The sequence below is a fragment of the Antedon mediterranea genome, chromosome 4 (genome assembly GCF_964355755.1).
Source record: "Antedon mediterranea chromosome 4, ecAntMedi1.1, whole genome shotgun sequence".
In the NCBI taxonomy this organism is placed as follows: Eukaryota; Metazoa; Echinodermata; class Crinoidea; order Comatulida; family Antedonidae; genus Antedon; species Antedon mediterranea.
In genome coordinates, this window is record NC_092673.1 from 25458132 (window position 1) to 25478047 (window position 19916).

Consider the following 19916-nt stretch of genomic DNA (forward strand, 5'->3'; position numbering starts at 1 on the left):
TCTGTATTGGATTTTATTCGTTGTTTGTATTTATACATATTTACAGTACTGATAAAACTGAAGAAAAATATAATATTAAATCAAGCAATGAAAAAAAAGGTGGTGATATACAGGATGTCACACCACGCGTGTACCCATATTTGTGTTTAATGCTCTGTCTACACATGGAGAAATAATTTCTCCATGGTCTACACTATCAAACTAGTTTGACAAACAAAGTGTGATGTGCCCAAATGTGGTAGTGATATGACATCCTCATATCCATATGGGCACATAACATTTTTTTGTCCCATAAAGTGTGATAGTGTAGACAGAGCTTAACACTATCAAATTAGTTTGACAAAAAAGTGTCATGTCAAAATATGGTATTGATATGACATAATCATGTCCATATATGGGCATATCACATTTATTTGTCACATTAAGTTTGATAGTGTAGACTGAGCTTAAAATGCATTTTGATGCTACCAAGGAGCAATTTCTGGTCAGCCTAATTTCTCTCAACTCCAAATACGAGGTGGCCTTACTGTCAATAATTAAATATTGTGGATATACAACCGAATCAAACAACCATAAATCAAATAATAATAATAATAATAATAATATATTTAACTAATTAATGAATCTATCAATTAGTTATTGGAACATGATAATTAGTTTAACTCTAACAATCATCAGTAAATAAAAAGAGGCACTTCCTACTTGCTTTTTGCAAGAAAATAGGGTTAAATGGAGGGCACTGGTTGCCAAAATATTAGACATCTTTACATATTCATAGAAAAATTAACAAATGAATTAACCAATCGCCTTATTGATGAAATAAGAAAACGAATGCAACAGAGCAACGTCTCATTTCAACACTTTACAACCATATTCCTATGTTGTGTGACTGAAGTACTGATGTGTAAAAATTAAAAATACCAAAATACTAATTCACACACAGTTTTAATTATTGTATGTCTCGCTTTTACGTATGCTTTATGTCCAGTGAACGATGTACCAAAACAAGAATCACTGGGTTTACACATATAAGCTATGTTAATGCAGTGTTTTCAAGAGCGGCTTTTTTGAATAAGTGCATCAAATGTACGTGCATTAAATAAATCATGGTAAAGGAAAAACAATGACATTGTTCTATGCTTTATCCGCATATATACCCATGTATATAATTATGACATTGATTACATACTGAATTATATTAAATCAGTTTTTAAATTACACAAACACAAAACATGGCTGTTTTTCAAAGATATGGCAATCCTGCATATTTCAAATAATAAGCAAATTTGCAAATGAAAGGTTACCGACGTTTAATTTTGTTCAATTTCATTCCTTCTTAATGGTTATGAATGATGTCAATATCATCCAGGTAGTATTAAATATATTATCTCAAAATATGCATTCAATTAAATTGAATAGAATTGCTGTACATCATACCACTTTGAAGTTACTTTTAAATATCATAATATTGCATTGGTGCACAGCTAACTAAACAAAAAGTTACTTAATTTAAGTAAAATTCTAGATAGCATAAATACAACTTTTTAACTCAACAACATAAAATGTTATTATACAAAACATAATATTAATTCTTATTTCAATTCGATAAACATTGCTAGAATCAATGTAAACAGTTATGTAAAGAGCCAATGATATTGAAATTAAAAGGGAAGGTGAAAAAGGCTCAGATATTTGTATCCTAATTTTAGGATAACAAACCTTTGAAAACAGTTAATCTGCAGAAGCCTGGAACCAACAGCAGTTCATCACAACTGAAAGGAACTACTATAGTTGTGTTAGCACAACCATGTTGCATTGAGTAACTGAAAAGATCCAAGGTACAAGTGCTTTTGTGGCAGTCATCAGAAATTATGCTAAAAAACACAAACTTCTTAAACAATCTAATTACTATTCTTATAACAATGTATACGCATTAACAAAAACAATGTCGCTGCACCATTTTGTAGACCAGGAAGAACGTTCTACGCACAAAACAACATCTAGCATAGCAGACAGGTAAAAACATTATTCAGAAATAAAACCATTTTGATATTATTTCCATAAATAAAGATTCTAAAGTTTGAACCAATCAACTTTTCTTACCCAATGGATGGGCAAAAACCTTATTCAAGAATAAAACCATTCCGATATTATTTTCATAAATAACGATTCTAAAGTTTGAGCCAATAAACTTGGTCCTTTTCTTACCAAAGAGATGCCTATGTCCACTATGAAACATCTAGCCCAATGGATGGGCAAAAACCTTCGTCAGAAATTGATGACCCCAAAGAGTGTTGGAATCATTCTCAGTCCATCTAATTGCCTTTGAAGTGCAGCGCCATACGTCTGCTGGTTTTTTAGTTCTTCTTCCTGTTTATAAATTGTATTCTAAAACAAAATATAATGATAATGAAACAGTATATACAGTATAGCAATTCTGTATATGCAATCTGGAACTCAAATTTCAGGAAAAGTCAAACGGGGTGGTGTCAAAAAGTTTGGGTGAGTAAGAACACATGGGTACATGTTTCTTGGGTGGAGGTATGTTTAAATTAAGCTGAGTGGATGGTTGGAGGGGGTGGAATACTTTGTAGGTGCCTTTGGGTATCACCCACCTCTGCTCAGAACAATTATATCTATGCGTAGGAATAATATAGGACAAACAATAGCAAATAGTAATAGCATAAAACATACCTGTAAATCTTTTAAATCTCGATTCAATATCATGTTAAGTTCCATCATTTCTTCTTGTCTTTTTCTCAAGATTCTCATTTCTAGCTCTCTCGCTGAAAAAAACACAAATCAAAACAAATTAATGTTATTATACTTTTTGTTTTTAAATTGATATTTTACTTCCTTTACTGTTCTGTACTTTACTGTTCTGTACTTTACTGTTCTGTACTTTACTGTTCTGTACTTTACTGTTCTGTACTTTACTGTTCTGTACTTTACTGTTCTGTACTTTACTGTTCTGTACTTTTTACTGTTCTGTACTTTACTGTTCTGTACTTTACTGTTCTGTACTTTACTGTTCTGTACTTTACTGTACTCTACTTTACTGTTCTGTACTTTACTGTACTCTACTTTACTGTTCTGTACTTTACTGTACTCTACTTAATACTGTTCTGTACTTTACTGTTCTGTACTTTACTGTTCTGTACTTTATTGTTCTGTACTTTACTGTTCTGTACTTTACTGTACTCTACTTTACTGTTCTGTACTTTACTGTACTCTACTTAATACTGTTCTGTATTTTACTGTACTCTACTTTACTGTTCTGTACTTTACTGTACTCTACTTAATACTGTTCTGTATTTTACTGTACTCTACTTAATACTGTTCTGTATTTTACTGTACTCTACTTAATACTGTTCTGTACTTTACTGTTCAGTCTGTACTTTACTGTACTCTACTTTACTGTTCTGTACTTTACTGTACTCTACTTAATACTGTTCTGTATTTTACTGTACTCTACTTAATACTGTTCTGTACTTTACTGTTCTGTACTTTACTGTACTCCACTTAATACTGTTCTGCACTTTACTGTTCTGTATTTTACTGTACTCTACTTAATAATGTTCTGTACTTTACTGTTCTGTACTTTACTGTACTCTACTTAATACTGTTCTGTACTTTACTGTTCTGTACTTTACTGTTCTGTACTTTACTGTTCTGTATTTTACTGTACTCTACTTTACTGTTCTGTACTTTACTGTTCGCTATTTTACTGTACTCTACTTAATACTGTTCTGTACTTTACTGTTCTGTACTTTACTGTTCTGTACTTTACTGTTCTGCATTTTACTGTACTCTACTTAATACTGTTCTGTACTTTACTGTTCTGTACTTTACTGTACTCTACTTAATACTGTTCTGTACTTTACTGTTCTGTATTTTACTGTACTCTACTTTACTGTTCTGTACTTTACTGTTCGCTATTTTACTGTACTCTACTTAATACTGTTCTGTACTTTACTGTTCTGTACTTTACTGTACTCTACTTAATACTGTTCTGTACTTTACTGTTCTGTATTTTATTGTACTCTACTTAATACTGTTCTGTACTTTACTGTTCTGTACTTTACTGTTTTGTACTTTACTGTTCTGTACTTTACTGTTCTGTATTTTACTGTACTCTACTTTACTGTTCTGTACTTTACTGTTCGCTATTTTACTGTACTCTACTTAATACTGTTCTGTACTTTACTGTTCTGTACTTTACTGTTCTGTACTTTACTGTTCTCTACTTTACTGTTCTGTACTTTACTGTTCTGTACTTTACTGTACTCTACTTTACTGTTCTGTACTTTACTGTTCGCTATTTTACTGTACTCTACTTAATACTGTTCTGTACTTTACTGTTCTCTAATTTACTGTTCTCTAATTTACTGTTCTCTAATTTACTGTACTCTACTTTACTGTTCTGTACGTTACTTACATAAAACAACTTTGAAATTGATATGGTGCTTTCCAAAGATTATAATATTCAAAATTAGTATACATTGGAGAAATAAATGTTAATGAAGCTAATGTGTTTTTTCAACTTTTAACTATTATTTTAATTTTATTCTCTTGTTTCCTCCTGATGATTCCAATACAAATCCCTTGCCCTCTATCTGTTTATTTTTTTAGACACGTTATATTGTCTGAAGAGTTTGTTTTGAATTTGAGGATAATGAATGTAAGGATATGCTGTTATGCAATATTTTCAGAAGACTAATTACAAATACTGCATATTGAAACAACTCTTGTAAATTTTAATTCAAATTGTCATTTATTCTTATTTTTCTCTCTCAAGATTCTCATTTCCAGATTTCATATCCATTCCAAATCACCTTCAGGGTTTAATTTTGAAAAGAGGAAGCCTCGAGATGTTTGTAAAAGCATTATAATACTATTTCTTTGCAATTATGGAATTACTTAGAAGAATCAGAGTATTGTATTAAATTAAAAAAAAAACACTGTAAAGTAACCTCTGGGCAGCTTAATTTTTTCAAAACACGAACAAAACACAATTTACTAATTTATATATCTTGGGATTGTCTTAAAACTAAATCACATAATGTGATGTACATATAATTAAACAACACAAATAATGAGTAAGTAGTAGACCATGTATTGTTTTATGTAAAATAAAAAAGAGGAAAGCTGAGGTGTAGGCCTATATATTTTTTTTTTCGATTCAATTTTTTTTCAAAGTATAACTATTAAAATGGCATTCAACAAAAAAAAATATTATTTTTTCCAGAGGGACAATACATCTTTAATAGGAGTTACAATTGGTTGATTGATTGAAATATATATTTATACTGGGTAACCTCTTCAGTCAAAGACTGGTCTCCCAGAGGGCCCAGTTGGTGATCAGTGGCTGTGATGTACTAATACACCGGGGTAACCCCCTACTCGTCTCGAAAGATGTACTAGGTTCTTTAAAGTGCACACGAGCAAGTTGTGTACACTGGACCTACGGTTTATAGTCCTTATCCGAGAAGACTCGTTCTACCACCAGAACCATGGAGTGAGTGAGCCTCGAACCCCTGCCGATGTTATGGCTACGTGATTACGGTTCCACTGTCTTAACCGCTCGGCCACTCACCCACATTTTTTTTTCAGGTGAAGTGGAAAAGGAATTGGTGTTAAATCATACTTTCAATTATTTGGTTACCTGCATTCAATTCTATAAATTCTTCTTTAAACTGTTCTAAATTTATTGGCGCAGGTAGAATCCTCTTTGGAACAAGAACACTCTCAATTTCTGTAAATTCAGCTTGTGTGTCGAGATTTCTCAAGGAACCATCCTGGTTGCTGTTATCCAAATCAAACAATTCCTTTTCCACTTCACCTGAAAAAAAAATGTTTTGGTTTACATAATATTAATGAACTAGTAGTACTGCATATTATAATTATTATATACAGTGGATATATAATATACAGACGTTTGGAACAATTTGTCATCTTTCATGGAAAAGTGGTCTGGACTTTAGAAGAAATTTGATTTAATATTACTGTTTTTTAGTATTTAATGGATGTTGGGTACTGTGTAAGCATTACATTTCAAATATGTATTAATAGAAAATATTATTGAATAAAGTCTCTGAAAAGGAAAAAAAAATTATTATTATACTGTATATAGAAACTTAAGAAGACACCTTTGGTACCAATCAGTGTCCCCTGATTAGGGGTACGAGCCTGGAATAGCCTAGGGCTTGGCTGACTTAAAACATGAAAGTCTCCACTTAATCCAAAAGAAGGGGTGCTACTGTATGAAAATTAGAGAAAACATGACATTCAACCTGCAATATGAACATTAACATTTAGTGTTTTTAAAGTTTTGTAGGACCCATCGAAATAACACTACCTTACTAAAAAGAAAAACATATAAATCAACATTTATAATATACTGTATAGGAAACAAACAAGCACAGTTTTGTTTATGTGATGAAAAACAAAAAAGTATCAAAAGGTCAACTTATTTTCTTTGTAGTTCTAGAATATAAAAAAAAATATAAAAGCAAAACATGCAACTAAAAAAAACAAACCAAAAAGGTAAAAGGTAAATTGCTATTTAAAAATATTTCTTTAATTGATGGTGCACTTTGAATGGAAAGGTGTAATGAGTTCCATAATTGTTATTAGATATCATATTTTAACATCTGTTATGAGTGCCTTTTACGGGAATTGTGATCCATTACATGTACAGCTCACTAATTTTATCATATAAAACCTATTAAAATTCCCTGCCCACAAGACCCCCACTAAGAGAGTAATGTGACGTCAATATCATTCCAGACTTCACTCGGGGGCAACACTAACGTCCTGTTAATGTCATCTACATACGTGGGTGCAAGTACAATAATGAATATTTTATCATAACACAGAAAAAAATAAAACGTAAGCACACGGACTGTAAACAGCTGAGCATTTGGGAATATATTAAACAATATACAATAACAACGCTATTAAAAATTTCCCTAACCATAATAGTAAATCTTAAAGTAATATCTTAATTAAAATTATTTAAATTGACACAAAAGTTACCCAACAAAAACCTTTAAGGTTTCAATAATAACCTTTATGAATACAATAATCATACAAAAAAACATGGCCGCAAGCATTTAACATTGAATAGAATTGATTTAATTTAAGTGTAATAGGATAATGTAGTCTTTTAATACATATTAAACTACTATAAACAATGTTGTACTTTCATCAGGACAATATAATGTCATTAAGTAGCATAAAGAAGTTAACTTTCTTCAGTTCATGGAACGAATGGTTTTTGACTGAATGAACATGAACTTTAGATTAAATTAGACTTTGTTATTAAAGTTAATTTCTATTTTGCATCAATGTATAGATAAGGTGCATAATCAGACAAGTCTGTAACTGTGTAAATTAACGGATCATTGTGCTTTAAGTGGGGTTAATCATGTTGAGAAAATAAATAAATAAATTTAACAAATATGTAGATTTAGGAAAGAACTGGAAAGTGCATAGACAGGCTATAAAATCATATGATCATATGTACTGGATGTACTATGATGGCCATTGAAAGACTGATTTGTGGACTATGATATATTTTAGTATTACTTGTTTGGACTGTGTTATACTATGTGTTTACATTTTACTATTATATTTATGTCAACTTCATCACTGCTTACTTGATGCAATAAAGGAAATAAATAAATAAATTATTATTATTATTAAATGAGATACAATGCCAGGTAGATGCACTTGTTATTATGTTTAGAAAACTTAGGCTAAATCTCTAACTACGTTATCAAACTCGTAAAAAAAAGTGTGATGTGCCCAAATGGTAGTGATATGCTTAAATATGGTAGTGATATGTGACATTATCATGTCCATATAATATATGGGTTTGATATGAAGTTTGATAGTGGAAACAGAGCTAAACTCAACTTAATGGTTTTAGAGGTTTTTAGATATATATCGATATTTATTCACTAAATTATGATTACATTGTTCTGCCAAAGCTTTTGCCAGATAAAATTTACCAGAATATGTTGGCTCCTAAAACCAGTAAAATTAACAAAATATAAAACAAAATAAACATTTTTAAAAGTTGTAATCTAGAAGGTATAGAAATTAAAAACATTAAACAAAAGCAAAAGAGTGTATACTATCCTACAGTTAAAACTATCCCCCAAAAAAATCATACAATTGAAATTACATTTGTCATTTTATTATTCTTATTTATATACTGGGTAGCCTCTTCAGTAAAAGACTGTTCTCCCAGAGGACCCAGTGTAAAGTACTATGATGAGTTAATGACAGTGGCTGTGTGTGAACAAGTACACTGGGGTAACCCCCTAATCATCTCTAAAGATGTACTAGGTTCTTTAAAGTGCACATGAACCAGATGTGTACACTGGATGGTTTATAGTCCTTATCCGAGAAGACTTGTTCTACCACCAGAACCATGGAGCTAGTGAGCCTAGAACCCTTGTCGATGTTATGTTATGGCTACATTTATTACAGTTCCACTGTATTAACCACTTGGCCACTCACTCGCTGATAATTTTAATTAGTATGGGAGAGAGTGTCCACTACTTAACAACTTGGTTCCATTGACATGGAACTAATTTCTAAAAAAAGTAGATTCACATCAAATGCATAATTGAATAATAATGACTACAATTTTAATATCGGTGAATTGCAAAATTCGTTTAATATAGTAATAGTCATTTTCTCTTATATCAAAATTAATTTAAGTAACAATGGTTTATAATTAACTTTAATAAATACATTAAATTTGTCATATAACAGAACTGAATAAATAATTTACCGGTGCCTAAAGAAATCTTACAACCGCCTGTGGCGGTATAGGCAAGGAACAATCAAGTATGAACAAGTTTTTCACAGAGACGTTTATTGACCTAGTTTTTAGTGGGTTATAACCATATTAAAAAGATAAATTTCTTTACAAAAATCCATATTATTAAAAAGATATAAAGAATCAAATAACGCTCCCGCTAATGTAAAATTATATGGGATTCTTTTACGTAGTGAATTACTGCTACTGTTTTTCTTATTTCCTATAACCTACATTTATCCGTTTATTACATTAAAAAATAAATGTATAATATGAAAAATGTTTCCTGGAAGCTACACTTTATTGAGGTGAAAAATGAATATTTGTTTCTAACTTGTCGGTTGAGCGGTGCTGGGTGTATATAAAGTGTGTAGAACGGATATTAATACTGGTTTAATCTGGTAAATTATTTATTAAAAAATATATCAATACTGACAGACAATTTCAATACAATAATATTAACGAATGCTTTTAAGAATAGCGGTACAACACATTGTACTATACGGTGGCAAAGCAAGTGACATCTTGCAAGCTCTCATGTATCATGCAAAATAAATAAATCTAATAAAATTGATGCCAAAAAATTCTAAAAAAAATTAATATTCTGTTTTCTGTCTTTTTATGTCATTATAGATGGTTAATTTACTATTTTTTAAAAATAAAAAATAACTCTGAAGTCATGAAACTAATTTTTAGATTGAATTTGGAAGTTTTACAGTAGCCTATTCATGAGACACCTCTCTCTATTCAGGGGACACTTTCGCATGAAAAAAAGGCCACAGCCAACCTCTGATCAGGGAAAATTCAATTGACTGCAAGGGAAATTTGGTTGGGTCTGGAAGCAAGGTGTGGCCTTAAAAGGGATGCTATTTTTATGTTTAAGTGAAGTCAAGTCAGATATATTATGGTGCTTTAACTTACATAGTTTTCCTGTCAAATTCAGTAAATGTTGTTTTCCATATAAATGCTCCTTTTTGTTGTGCATTGAGCTAAAATACTGGTCACATGTTTTGCAGAAAAGTTCACACGAATCATCATCCTGTTAGAAAAAAAGGAACTACTTTAATTGATGAAGTATAGCTAAGGTATGGTAGTGTTTTCCACAGCACCATGGCATTTGACACCGCCTTGCTTTATACTCCTAGGTATTCTTTTGTAGGTAACAAGATGGGATTCGGTAATTAAAGCGACGCATCAGAGCGGGAAGCGCTGAATGATTTTAATTCACACTAGCGCCACCTACGTTCACACAGCAAATGTCACAAAACCCCATAATTTATACAATTTTCTAGGAACCATAAGTTACATACCATTGACTCAAAACATGAAGATTACTCCAAAAAATATTTGTTATTCTTAAATACTGTACTAAAATACAATTCTAATGTAAAATGTCTTAATATTATGTTTACAAAAACCAGAAGAGCGCCTGATAGGATAATTATCTGGAAAAAAAAGCTCTATTTATCCACTTCTGCCATATTAATATGCAAAAAGCATACTCATTTTGATTTGTTGTATGGCATAAATATATATATTGCATATTTATTAAAATGTAATGTCTAAAATTACATCATTTGTGAATTGTTTATTAGAAAAATTAAATGAAAAGAGTTATTAGTATTACAATACAGTAGTAGTAATTATAAATGAGGGCGCTATCAAGATTTTTCAATTGCACATTGTATACTTCTAGGCTTGCTTCTGTTTTGGTTTAAATTAGCCTATTTATTAAAATATAATAATACAATACCTCCATATTCATGCCACTAAGTAAAGTTGATTCAATGTCTGGTTCCAAAGCATCAGGATCTACACCTAAACAAGCAAAAATATAATCTTTAAATATAAAGCAAAAACAGTTTCTGCAAGTATTAAGTTTTCAAGATTTATGTAAATAAATAAAAAGGCAATATCAATTTTCATATAATGGTAGTCATATGCCCAACTATATGGTAGTGGTTATGGCATCCTCATGTCCATATATGGGCACAGCACATTTTGTTGTCACATAAAGTTTGATAGTGTAGACAGAGCTTAAGTTGCAATATAATTATATAGTATTGTATAGTATGCACATAAATCTTTTTGAAACTATATGAAAATTGATATTGCCTTTTTATTTATTTACATAATTCTTCAAAAATGATTACAAAATGTTTAGAGCAGTGATTTTACTGTGGGACTGATTTTAATTTACAAGTACTCCCCCATAGCAAAAAATTTAGTGGATTTAGGAAGGCTTTGGTAAAAATAGCATTTTTAGTAGCCCTAATAGTTTTTTAGTAGACCTTTTATCTCGCCTACTAAGGAATTTAACTCAATGAGTCAACGATGGAATGACTACTTCTCAGCTATATAAAAAATAGATAGTTGATTAATATTTAACTGGCTATTATCAGTTTTTTTATAGTCTATTGATAGGTTACTGGTAGCCCTTGTATACCTATAATACTGTAAGTAGACAGTGGATAATGACACTTATAGATTTCTAATAGGTATCTGGTGGTTCATATCTATCTATTGTATAAAATAGACAGTTTATTAGCAGTTTTTGGCTATTATCAGTTTGTTTATGTCTATAGACAATAGACAGATGTATAAAACTGTGTTATTCAGAGATTAAAATTAGTGAAAAATCTATCTAATACTATTAGTGGGAGATTGAATTATGCTAAAATAATGAGGTAAAACCTATTAGGAACTATCTAAATTCTACCTAAAATCTACTTATTAGTAGGTACCTTAATAGGTAATAGAGCTATCTATTAAGGCGATAATTATAAGGCTAATAGATATAGAGCTATAAGACTTTTTGTTATGAGCCATATTTACATAGACCCTTCGGATCTCATGAGAACTTATGGGCCGATTTTGAGAACGCCCTGACTAAAGCTCCGTCTACACTATCAAACATTATCTGACAAAACATGCGATGTGCCCATATATGATGATGTCATGTCACTACCATATTTGGGCACATCAAACTTTTTTTGTCAAACTAGTTTGATAGTGTAGACAGAGCTTATTAGTCACCAAAAACTTACCCACTAAATTCTTGAATTTTTTTGCTGCTTGTTTTTTCATCAACATCTGATATAAATCAGTTTGCTGAAATGCTTTTAAATCATTGATATACCGTCTCTTGTCAGATTCTGCATTTTCTATGTATTTCTAAAAAAAAACAATCAACATTAACTACTACTTTAATAAATGCTTATATTATAATTATATTATTGACAGTCAGCATGGCTCCATATCAAACAATTAAGCCTCTTATATTATAAACTGTATATCCCTAATGCAATGTACAACAAGTACAAGTTTTACAAAATACATGCCAACATCTTAAGTTAATTAAATGGGAGGTGGTTGATTTTAAGCTATTAAATTCCACACCATATCCATTGATGTGAGGGAGCGCAGTGAAAAGCAGTACCATAGTGAATATGTGAGGGAAACCCTTTCCCGCAAAGGAAACTTTTTTTTTTTGCGCAGATGGTCGTAAAATATAGAAAATTTGCTAGAAGATTTTTTAACAATATTTGATTACAAAAAACAACTCATACATTCAGGTATTCTTGTAACCATTGTAATATAACGATATACTTTTATATTTAAGAAATTGACCTTTGTATCAGAATTCAAATAGGTTCACAAACTTGACCCAGAAAGTCCAGAGGAGAGTTTGTCCAGATGTTTTAATGACCATTTAGTTTATAATAGAATCCCTAAAGAAAACACTTAGCTTAACTTTGTGACTGTTCCCATCGTAAAACAATTAGATATTGACAGTTTTAAGCAGAGATTCGACAGGGCCAATTCATCATTGTAACCTCCCCAGATAAGATCAATCACTCCCACTTAAACACCCCTGGATCAACTTAGGACCAATCGTTACCCTCACAGATTACGTAGTGACATATGCAAATGAACCGAGGGCCAATATACTCCCAAGTTTCAGAAGGGCCCAGACACACCTTACAGCCACCTCACGGAGCACACACCTTACAGCCACCTCACGGAGCACACACCTCACAGCCACTTCTTCAGAAGCAGACCTACACACTTCACACCTCACCGACAGCATCATTGATCCTCCGTTCCTTATCTATACTTATAGTTGTATATTGTACTGAAGTATTATACTGAATAAACAATATATGTGTTACGACAGTCAAGCGAGTAAGAGTCTTTCATTAGTACCTCAACAACCCAAACATTATATTACATGGTGGAAGACCCAAATTTCATAAGGAACAGAGTGAGAAAACAGAATAACAAGAAAACAAGAAATAAACACTTAACAAGACACGAAGACGAAGACGAAGACAAAAATAACCATATTTGTTTGAAAGGAGAAAACCAGAAATTTACTTTGACTCAAAAGACAAGCTGAAATTATATTTGAATGAGATCGAGACAAGCAGAAATTATATTTGAATGAGATCGAGACAAGCTGAAATTATATTTGAATGAGATCGAGACAAGCTGAAATTATATTTGAATGAGATCGAGACAAGCAGAAATTTTATCAAATTATAACCATTGGATAAAGACAAAGAAGATAATCGAGGAAGACCCAAGAAGAATCAAAACAGAAGCAAGCGGACAAGAACTGTTTCGTTTGGACACTTTCAACTTCACGCCGTTTTTTTTCGATCGTTTTTTTTAAGATTTACTTTTTTTTGTGACCATTTTGAACATTGATGAACACCTTTCGCATTTTTTTTGAATTCGTTGTTTGAAAATTTGAACATTGATGAGCACTTTAACATTTTTTTAATTCGTTGTTTGAACATTTAAACTTTTTGAACACTTTTTGCATTCCTTTAATTCATTTTTAATTGGATCCGAAGCATTTGGGGTAAGTCAAAACCATTTTGATTTTAGATTTGTAACCTTGATTGAAAAGTGAGAGTTTACATATATACACACTAAAATTGTTTTTTAAATTGTTAAAATAATTGTTGAATAAACCCACCGATAATAATGAGAAAATTCAGAACACCGTTAACGTAGTAAATGACGAAAACAATGTTTAATTTACCGACGAACATGATAGGACACCCACCCAATTGCAATCAGATACCCTTACACATCCAACTAAAGTAGAACCCCTTAACTTGCAACCTTACATTGACTGTGTAGAGAATAACATGGGATTAGCAGCCCCATTCCAAATGAAAGAGGAACAAATTAAGGAACAAACTAATCTAATTATGACAGCACCTAATGATTCAAATATGACATTAAACCGAGGTAGATTTAAAGAAGGACATTTCCAAGTTTTAGTTTCGTATTCTAAACCGACTTCAGCCAAACGCAACACCGATAAAACAAAACAAGAATCTAATGATCGCAAATTTTGGTGGAATATTGACAGATATAACGATACAGATAAATTAATTAAAGAGATCATTAATGATAAACAGATACCGATAAGTGGATCGCCAAACCGATTCATAAAACGTTTGTATAATGCAACAAGTTACTGATTTAATTTTTTGCAAGAATTTTTTTTAAATTACGACATTTGCTAAATTAATGATAGCATAGTCTACGTATTTTTGATGAGATTTGTTTAGTAATGATGTGATTTCAGTTAAAAGAGAATTGAATTTATGTTTAAGTATTGATTTTGTAACGAGTTTTTTGATAAAGATTAATTTTGAATTTTGATGATCGATATATTGAGATATTGAAAAGAACGACAATCATTTTGTAACAAATATTTTGTTTAACCTTTGAGTCGTTAATCTCAAGCATTAATTAATTGATATACAATAACAGGAGATTTTCTTAGTACTTTTAATTGTAATTTTTTTTACATTGAGTACAAAAGTCGAATTTGTCGATTGATTGAAATCGTAATTACCTGTGAATATAAATGCTTAAATCGATAAAGTTGTGATGATAACGATATATTGTGGATAAGTTTGTGTCAACGGGACACACACATTTGTTTCTTTAAAGTTTTAAGTGATTAAGATTGATATTTTTATTTTAGGCTAATCAGCCACAGTTTCTTGAGTTTTATGTTTTGATTTGATTGATTTATGTTTGAAGACCATTAGAACGCGATGAGTTGTCGCACGATTTGATGTATGTTTAATGTAACATACTATTTTTAAGTTTGTAATTTTATTTTTAACTGATTTATGTTTGATTTACGCGAATTTTATACCAAATTCATTTTTAATTTCATTTTTTTAAGAGAGAGAAGAGAGAGAGTGAAAGTGATAAGGTTACACTTCAGAGTCAATGGTTTTGGCTAACTCAATTTTTGCTTATATGTATAATAATGTTTTTTTCTTTTATATAACTTTAATTTTGCATGCCACTATTATAACCATTTTTATATTTAAAATAGATTAGAAAAAAAAAAAGGGAAACAGAGGGATGTAATATAACGATATACTTTTATATTTAAGAAATTGACCTTTGTATCAGAATTCAAATAGGTTCACAAACTTGACCCAGAAAGTCCAGAGGAGAGTTTGTCCAGATGTTTTAATGACCATTTAGTTTATAATAGAATCCCTAAAGAAAACACTTAGCTTAACTTTGTGACTGTTCCCATCGTAAAACAATTAGATATTGACAGTTTTAAGCAGAGATTCGACAGGGCCAATTCATCATTGTAACCTCCCCAGATAAGATTAATCACTCCCACTTAAACACCCCTGGATCAACTTAGGACCAATCGTTACCCTCACAGATTACGTAGTGACATATGCAAATGAACCGAGGGCCAATATACTCCCAAGTTTCAGAAGGGCCCAGACACACCTTACAGCCACCTCACGGAGCACACACCTTACAGCCACCTCACGGAGCACACACCTCACAGCCACTTCTTCAGAAGCAGACCTACACACTTCACACCTCACCGACAGCATCATTGATCCTCCGTTCCTTATCTATACTTATAGTTGTATATTGTACTGAAGTATTATACTGAATAAACAATATATGTGTTACGACAGTCAAGCGAGTAAGAGTCTTTCATTAGTACCTCAACAACCCAAACATTATATTACAACATGGAAAAAAAAGCATGAGACAAGTGAGAATATTCTCCCAGACTATTAACAGAGTGTTAGAATGTATAATATTGTTCCTTTTATGCTAATTTTAGGTAAGGTTGTTTCCTTGTACCCTATTGTATTATACCTTTTTCTCATCTTCTCCTAACGATGACCACCGATTTCCCAACACTTTTGTAATTTCTGTAAAATTTAACTCAGGGTGCTCTTTCTTAACCTTTGACCTCTGCTCATTTAAAAACAACACATACCTGTAATAAATAACAACCAATATTTTATAAGGTCTAAGAAATTGTTTGTTTGTAACATTAGGTGTACATCCCCATTAGAACTTTTTGGTCAAAATCCTTATCAGATAAATCAACTAAGCAGGTGATTAATGACCTGAATCCTATTATACCCCTGTGATTTTATTAGCTCTCTTGTAATTGATTGATTAGGACAAGTTACATTCTTCAGTATGCAAGGTCAATGGTCAGGCAAAAACTAGCAGAATTCGGCAATAATCAAATAGTTTAACGACCTGCCGATCAAAGTTGGACTTAAATAAACACATGTCACAGTAGGAGGTTAAGTGACATTTATCCGAAGTTTTGAAAAACTTCGGGTAAAAATGAACACATTCTCTAATGGGGCTGTACACGTAATGAATATCTAAAAAACCAAATTTGATTTATTTGTTGATGATTGACCATTAAATTGGTCCAGTAAAAAATAAACATAAAATGTTAAAAAACAAGAAACTTGTATAAAAAAAACGAAAAATTAAGTCTCATTTTGTAGTGAAGGCCACTAGTAATAACTTACGCAGTTGTTGGTGCTTTTGGTGCATTAGCCTCTTTTAAAGAATCTCTTTTGCGTTTTTTCCCTTTTGGCCATCCTCCCTTTTTCCTCTGAAAAATAAAATAAAATATTTCTAAATAGTTCGGAATCCCTTCAGGTCATATAAACCTTTAGTGAATTTAAAATACTTCATTTAATCAATTTAAAATAACAAATTAAAGAATTTATGTTAATATTTTAAAATATTGCAGGTCAATAGAACTATAATGAAAGTTTAAAACGCACCTTTGGGGCTTCTCCGTTGACCGCTGTACCTTGAACTATATTGACTTCTTGCCCAATATTGCTGGTCAGAATTGCCTGTTGGCCATTGGCTAATGCCTGGGCATATACTACTGACCCTTGACTAATTACCAGCTGGCCTGTAGGTTGGAAATGTTAAATGCATATTATTAATCTTTGATTCATGTGCACAGAGTTGAAACAGTGCCTTAAGCTTAAAATTTACACCATATAATTAAAAATAACAGCATTTCAATTTTTCAAGTATAATTGTATGACCCACCATACGACCCCCGGGAGAGATGCGTCATTTGTCAGATGTGCGTCATACCTAATGAATACCATTTAGGTGGCCATGACGAACCCATTCTGACGCACTGTGGCCATGTTGTTTATGATATTTTGGGTGGTAAAGTGAAGGACATTGACACACCATTGTTCACTGATATGACTTACCATCTAGGTTTTTTGATGTACCCCTGCGTCAGTAATAATTTGAAAATGACGCACCCATGACGCACCTCTCCCGGGGGTCATACAATTGACAAGTGCATATAATAATCAAGTACTGTAAGTAGTCAAACTAGTTGTATTCTTTTGCTTATATGTAAAGCACAAGAGTCGTTCTTATGAATTACTGTATACGGTCTTTAATTATTGGTAATAATTTGATACCTGCAGACGTCAATTCCAGGTTAGGTACATTGACATACGACACATTGCCTTCACCAGGATGCAAGTTTGATGAAGATACCACTGATTCCAGACTACAAACAAGTTCTGGAGGAATTCTAATAGTGGTCACCATATCAGCTGCAGATAAAGCTTCTTCAGTGATGCCAGTTCCATCTAACGTAGTCGCATGCAAGGCATCTGCTCCACTCACCAGGCTGCAAAATGCAATTATACATATTATTTAATTATATTACAGTCATGGAAATACCCCAATCAACAATCAATTGCACATATTCACAATAGAAAAATAAAACTAAACCTGAAACAAAACTGAACATACTCTATTAAAAACTAATTTACACCGTATTTGATGTTAAGAAGCAGAACCTATGTCTGTCTGCAAGATAGTTTGTTGGGTCTAAATTTTGTTTGTATTGTAGGCCTAGCCTAGGCTATGCGGATAGGCTAGGGCCTAGGCCTAGTAAAGTAGGCCTAGGCTAGGCCTAGAGTAGTAGGCTATTATGCAATTTTATTTTTACTCAATTGAATTCTTTGAAGATTCAAGAAACATTGAATAAAAGCAAAATATTCATATATTCTAATTAATCTTTATATCAATCGAATGTGTCTCTGACCTAGGCCAAGCTAGCTAATTAGGTCCTAACCACCTTGAGGCCTAGGCCTAGGCTAGGCCGGATTATCCTAGTATTCTGCAGTTCACTAACCGAGCTGCAGCGATATCCTGCACGGTCACCTGCTGTACGTTGTCAATCAGGGCTGCTGCGTCAATTCCAGTCACTTGAAAATTAGCCTTCTCTTGGTGGCCAGAGACAAGAGCCTCCAGATGGAAGGTCGTGGTTCCATCTCCTAGATCATCTGTACTACCAACACTTCCTACCACCAAAGTGCGATCAATATCACTACCGTCCATTAAAGTTTAAATGCAAAAACATAATACTACTTTATACAACTGCCATTTTTTCTCTACATTTTCTCTGTTTACGAAAAAAACAGCCGGGGCGCCCTCAAGGATCACACTTCAAGTCACAGTACAAGGCGCGTTTAAAGCGTTAAAAAACGACTTAACGCGTCATGGTGCTTCATAGAGTGAGACAAACATGATGCCAAACTAAACAAAATAAACAAATTTCGTTTTCCTACATTGAAAGATATAATATTGTCCCCCAAAAACATGAAAAACGAAGACTAATAAAATCAGAGTTTAATTTTGCAGTTTTGATAAAGCTATAAAAAAAACAAAAATATAATTATTTCACTAAAACAATCGAAATGGTTAATTGAACCAAAAACCATTGTCTAGCAGACAATCTAAATATTTTTTGCTTTAAATTACATATGTTCAGGAAAATATTTTTTTCGATCTAGTTTTTGATCAAATTAAATATAACTATTACGGTACGTGACATTAAAATGGCATCATTAAACAATTGCTTAGGGGTACAATAAATATTTAATACTTTAAATATTATTATTATACTGCGATTTTCCAGAGATCCTTTGTTCCTTTAATTTGTTCTGAAATAAAAGTTGATTGTTTGTTGGTTGCGGATTTAATTATTGATAAGCTAAATCAACTACAGAAGCAAAACCGAATCCAATCAAAAATTTCTAAACAGTATTTAATATCCGATAGGCCATGCTTTATAATTAAATAGAGCATTCAGATTATAGTTTACTGACACAAATGTTTACGGTAATAGGCCTACTGATTGTTAAACTAAATATTTAATAGAATATAATAAATATATAATTTTTTTTAAAGCGCTCGGAACTACTCGGAACTACTCGGAACTACTCGGAAAGAGTAACCTTATCTGGACCAGCAGCCGTTGCTGTTTTTGTGGCCTTTATGGCTGTATTCACTTCAACAATAATAAAACTACGTCGCTAAAAAGTTGAGCGGCGTTTTTTGTAAGAAAAATGTATTGTGTTTTAAATATAGTATTTAGAGAATGTATGTTAATGTATTTTAATATTGTAGCTATAATACTATTCATATACAGCATCAAACATCTGTGTGCACTCGTCATATAATTTGTTCTTCATAAAATATACATACAATATATGTTTACATATTCCATTATAGGCCCATAAAAATATATTTCATTGATTTTTCAATGAATTTTTAATTAGGCCCCTATGTGTTTTTTATTACTGTATTAAAACAAGATGATTGTTAACGTTGGTAACATGTGTTATGATTTCATGGTATAAAATCATTTGATAAAAAAAGTACGCTATAATTATTATTTATTTGCATATTTTGAACGTTG

The 19916-nt window shown here is 31.8% G+C and overlaps 1 protein-coding gene across 1 annotated transcript; it reads right to left on the reverse strand.

The window, feature by feature from the left end:
* Positions 1-5: 5 nt before the first annotated feature.
* LOC140047036 (uncharacterized) lies at positions 6-18635 on the reverse strand. The gene is made up of 11 exons (XM_072091832.1): positions 18348-18635; positions 17623-17837; positions 16951-17087; positions 16690-16775; positions 16010-16133; positions 11881-12007; positions 10587-10651; positions 9755-9872; positions 5666-5842; positions 2695-2786; positions 6-2388 (listed from the first exon to the last, which is right to left on the reverse strand). The coding sequence occupies exons 1-11, from the start codon at positions 18551-18553 to the stop codon at positions 2269-2271; spliced, it is 1467 nt and encodes a 488-aa protein (XP_071947933.1). The 5' UTR covers positions 18554-18635; the 3' UTR covers positions 6-2268.
* Between the last annotated feature and the right edge of the window lie 1281 nt (positions 18636-19916).

What these genes read in the sequence shown, in the direction of transcription:
- LOC140047036 (XM_072091832.1), bottom strand. Translation starts at nt 18,553, where the DNA reads ATGGACGGTAGTGATATTGATCGCACTTTGGTGGTAGGAAGTGTTGGT. An exon ending in CCTGGAATTGACGTCTGCAG is followed by an intron (nt 17,088 to 17,622) that starts GTATCAAATTAT and finishes TCCAACCTACAG; the next exon opens with GCCAGCTGGTAATTAGTCAA. An exon ending in TTAGTGGCATGAATATGGAG is followed by an intron (nt 9,873 to 10,586) that starts GTATTGTATTAT and finishes TTTTTCTAACAG; the next exon opens with GATGATGATTCGTGTGAACT.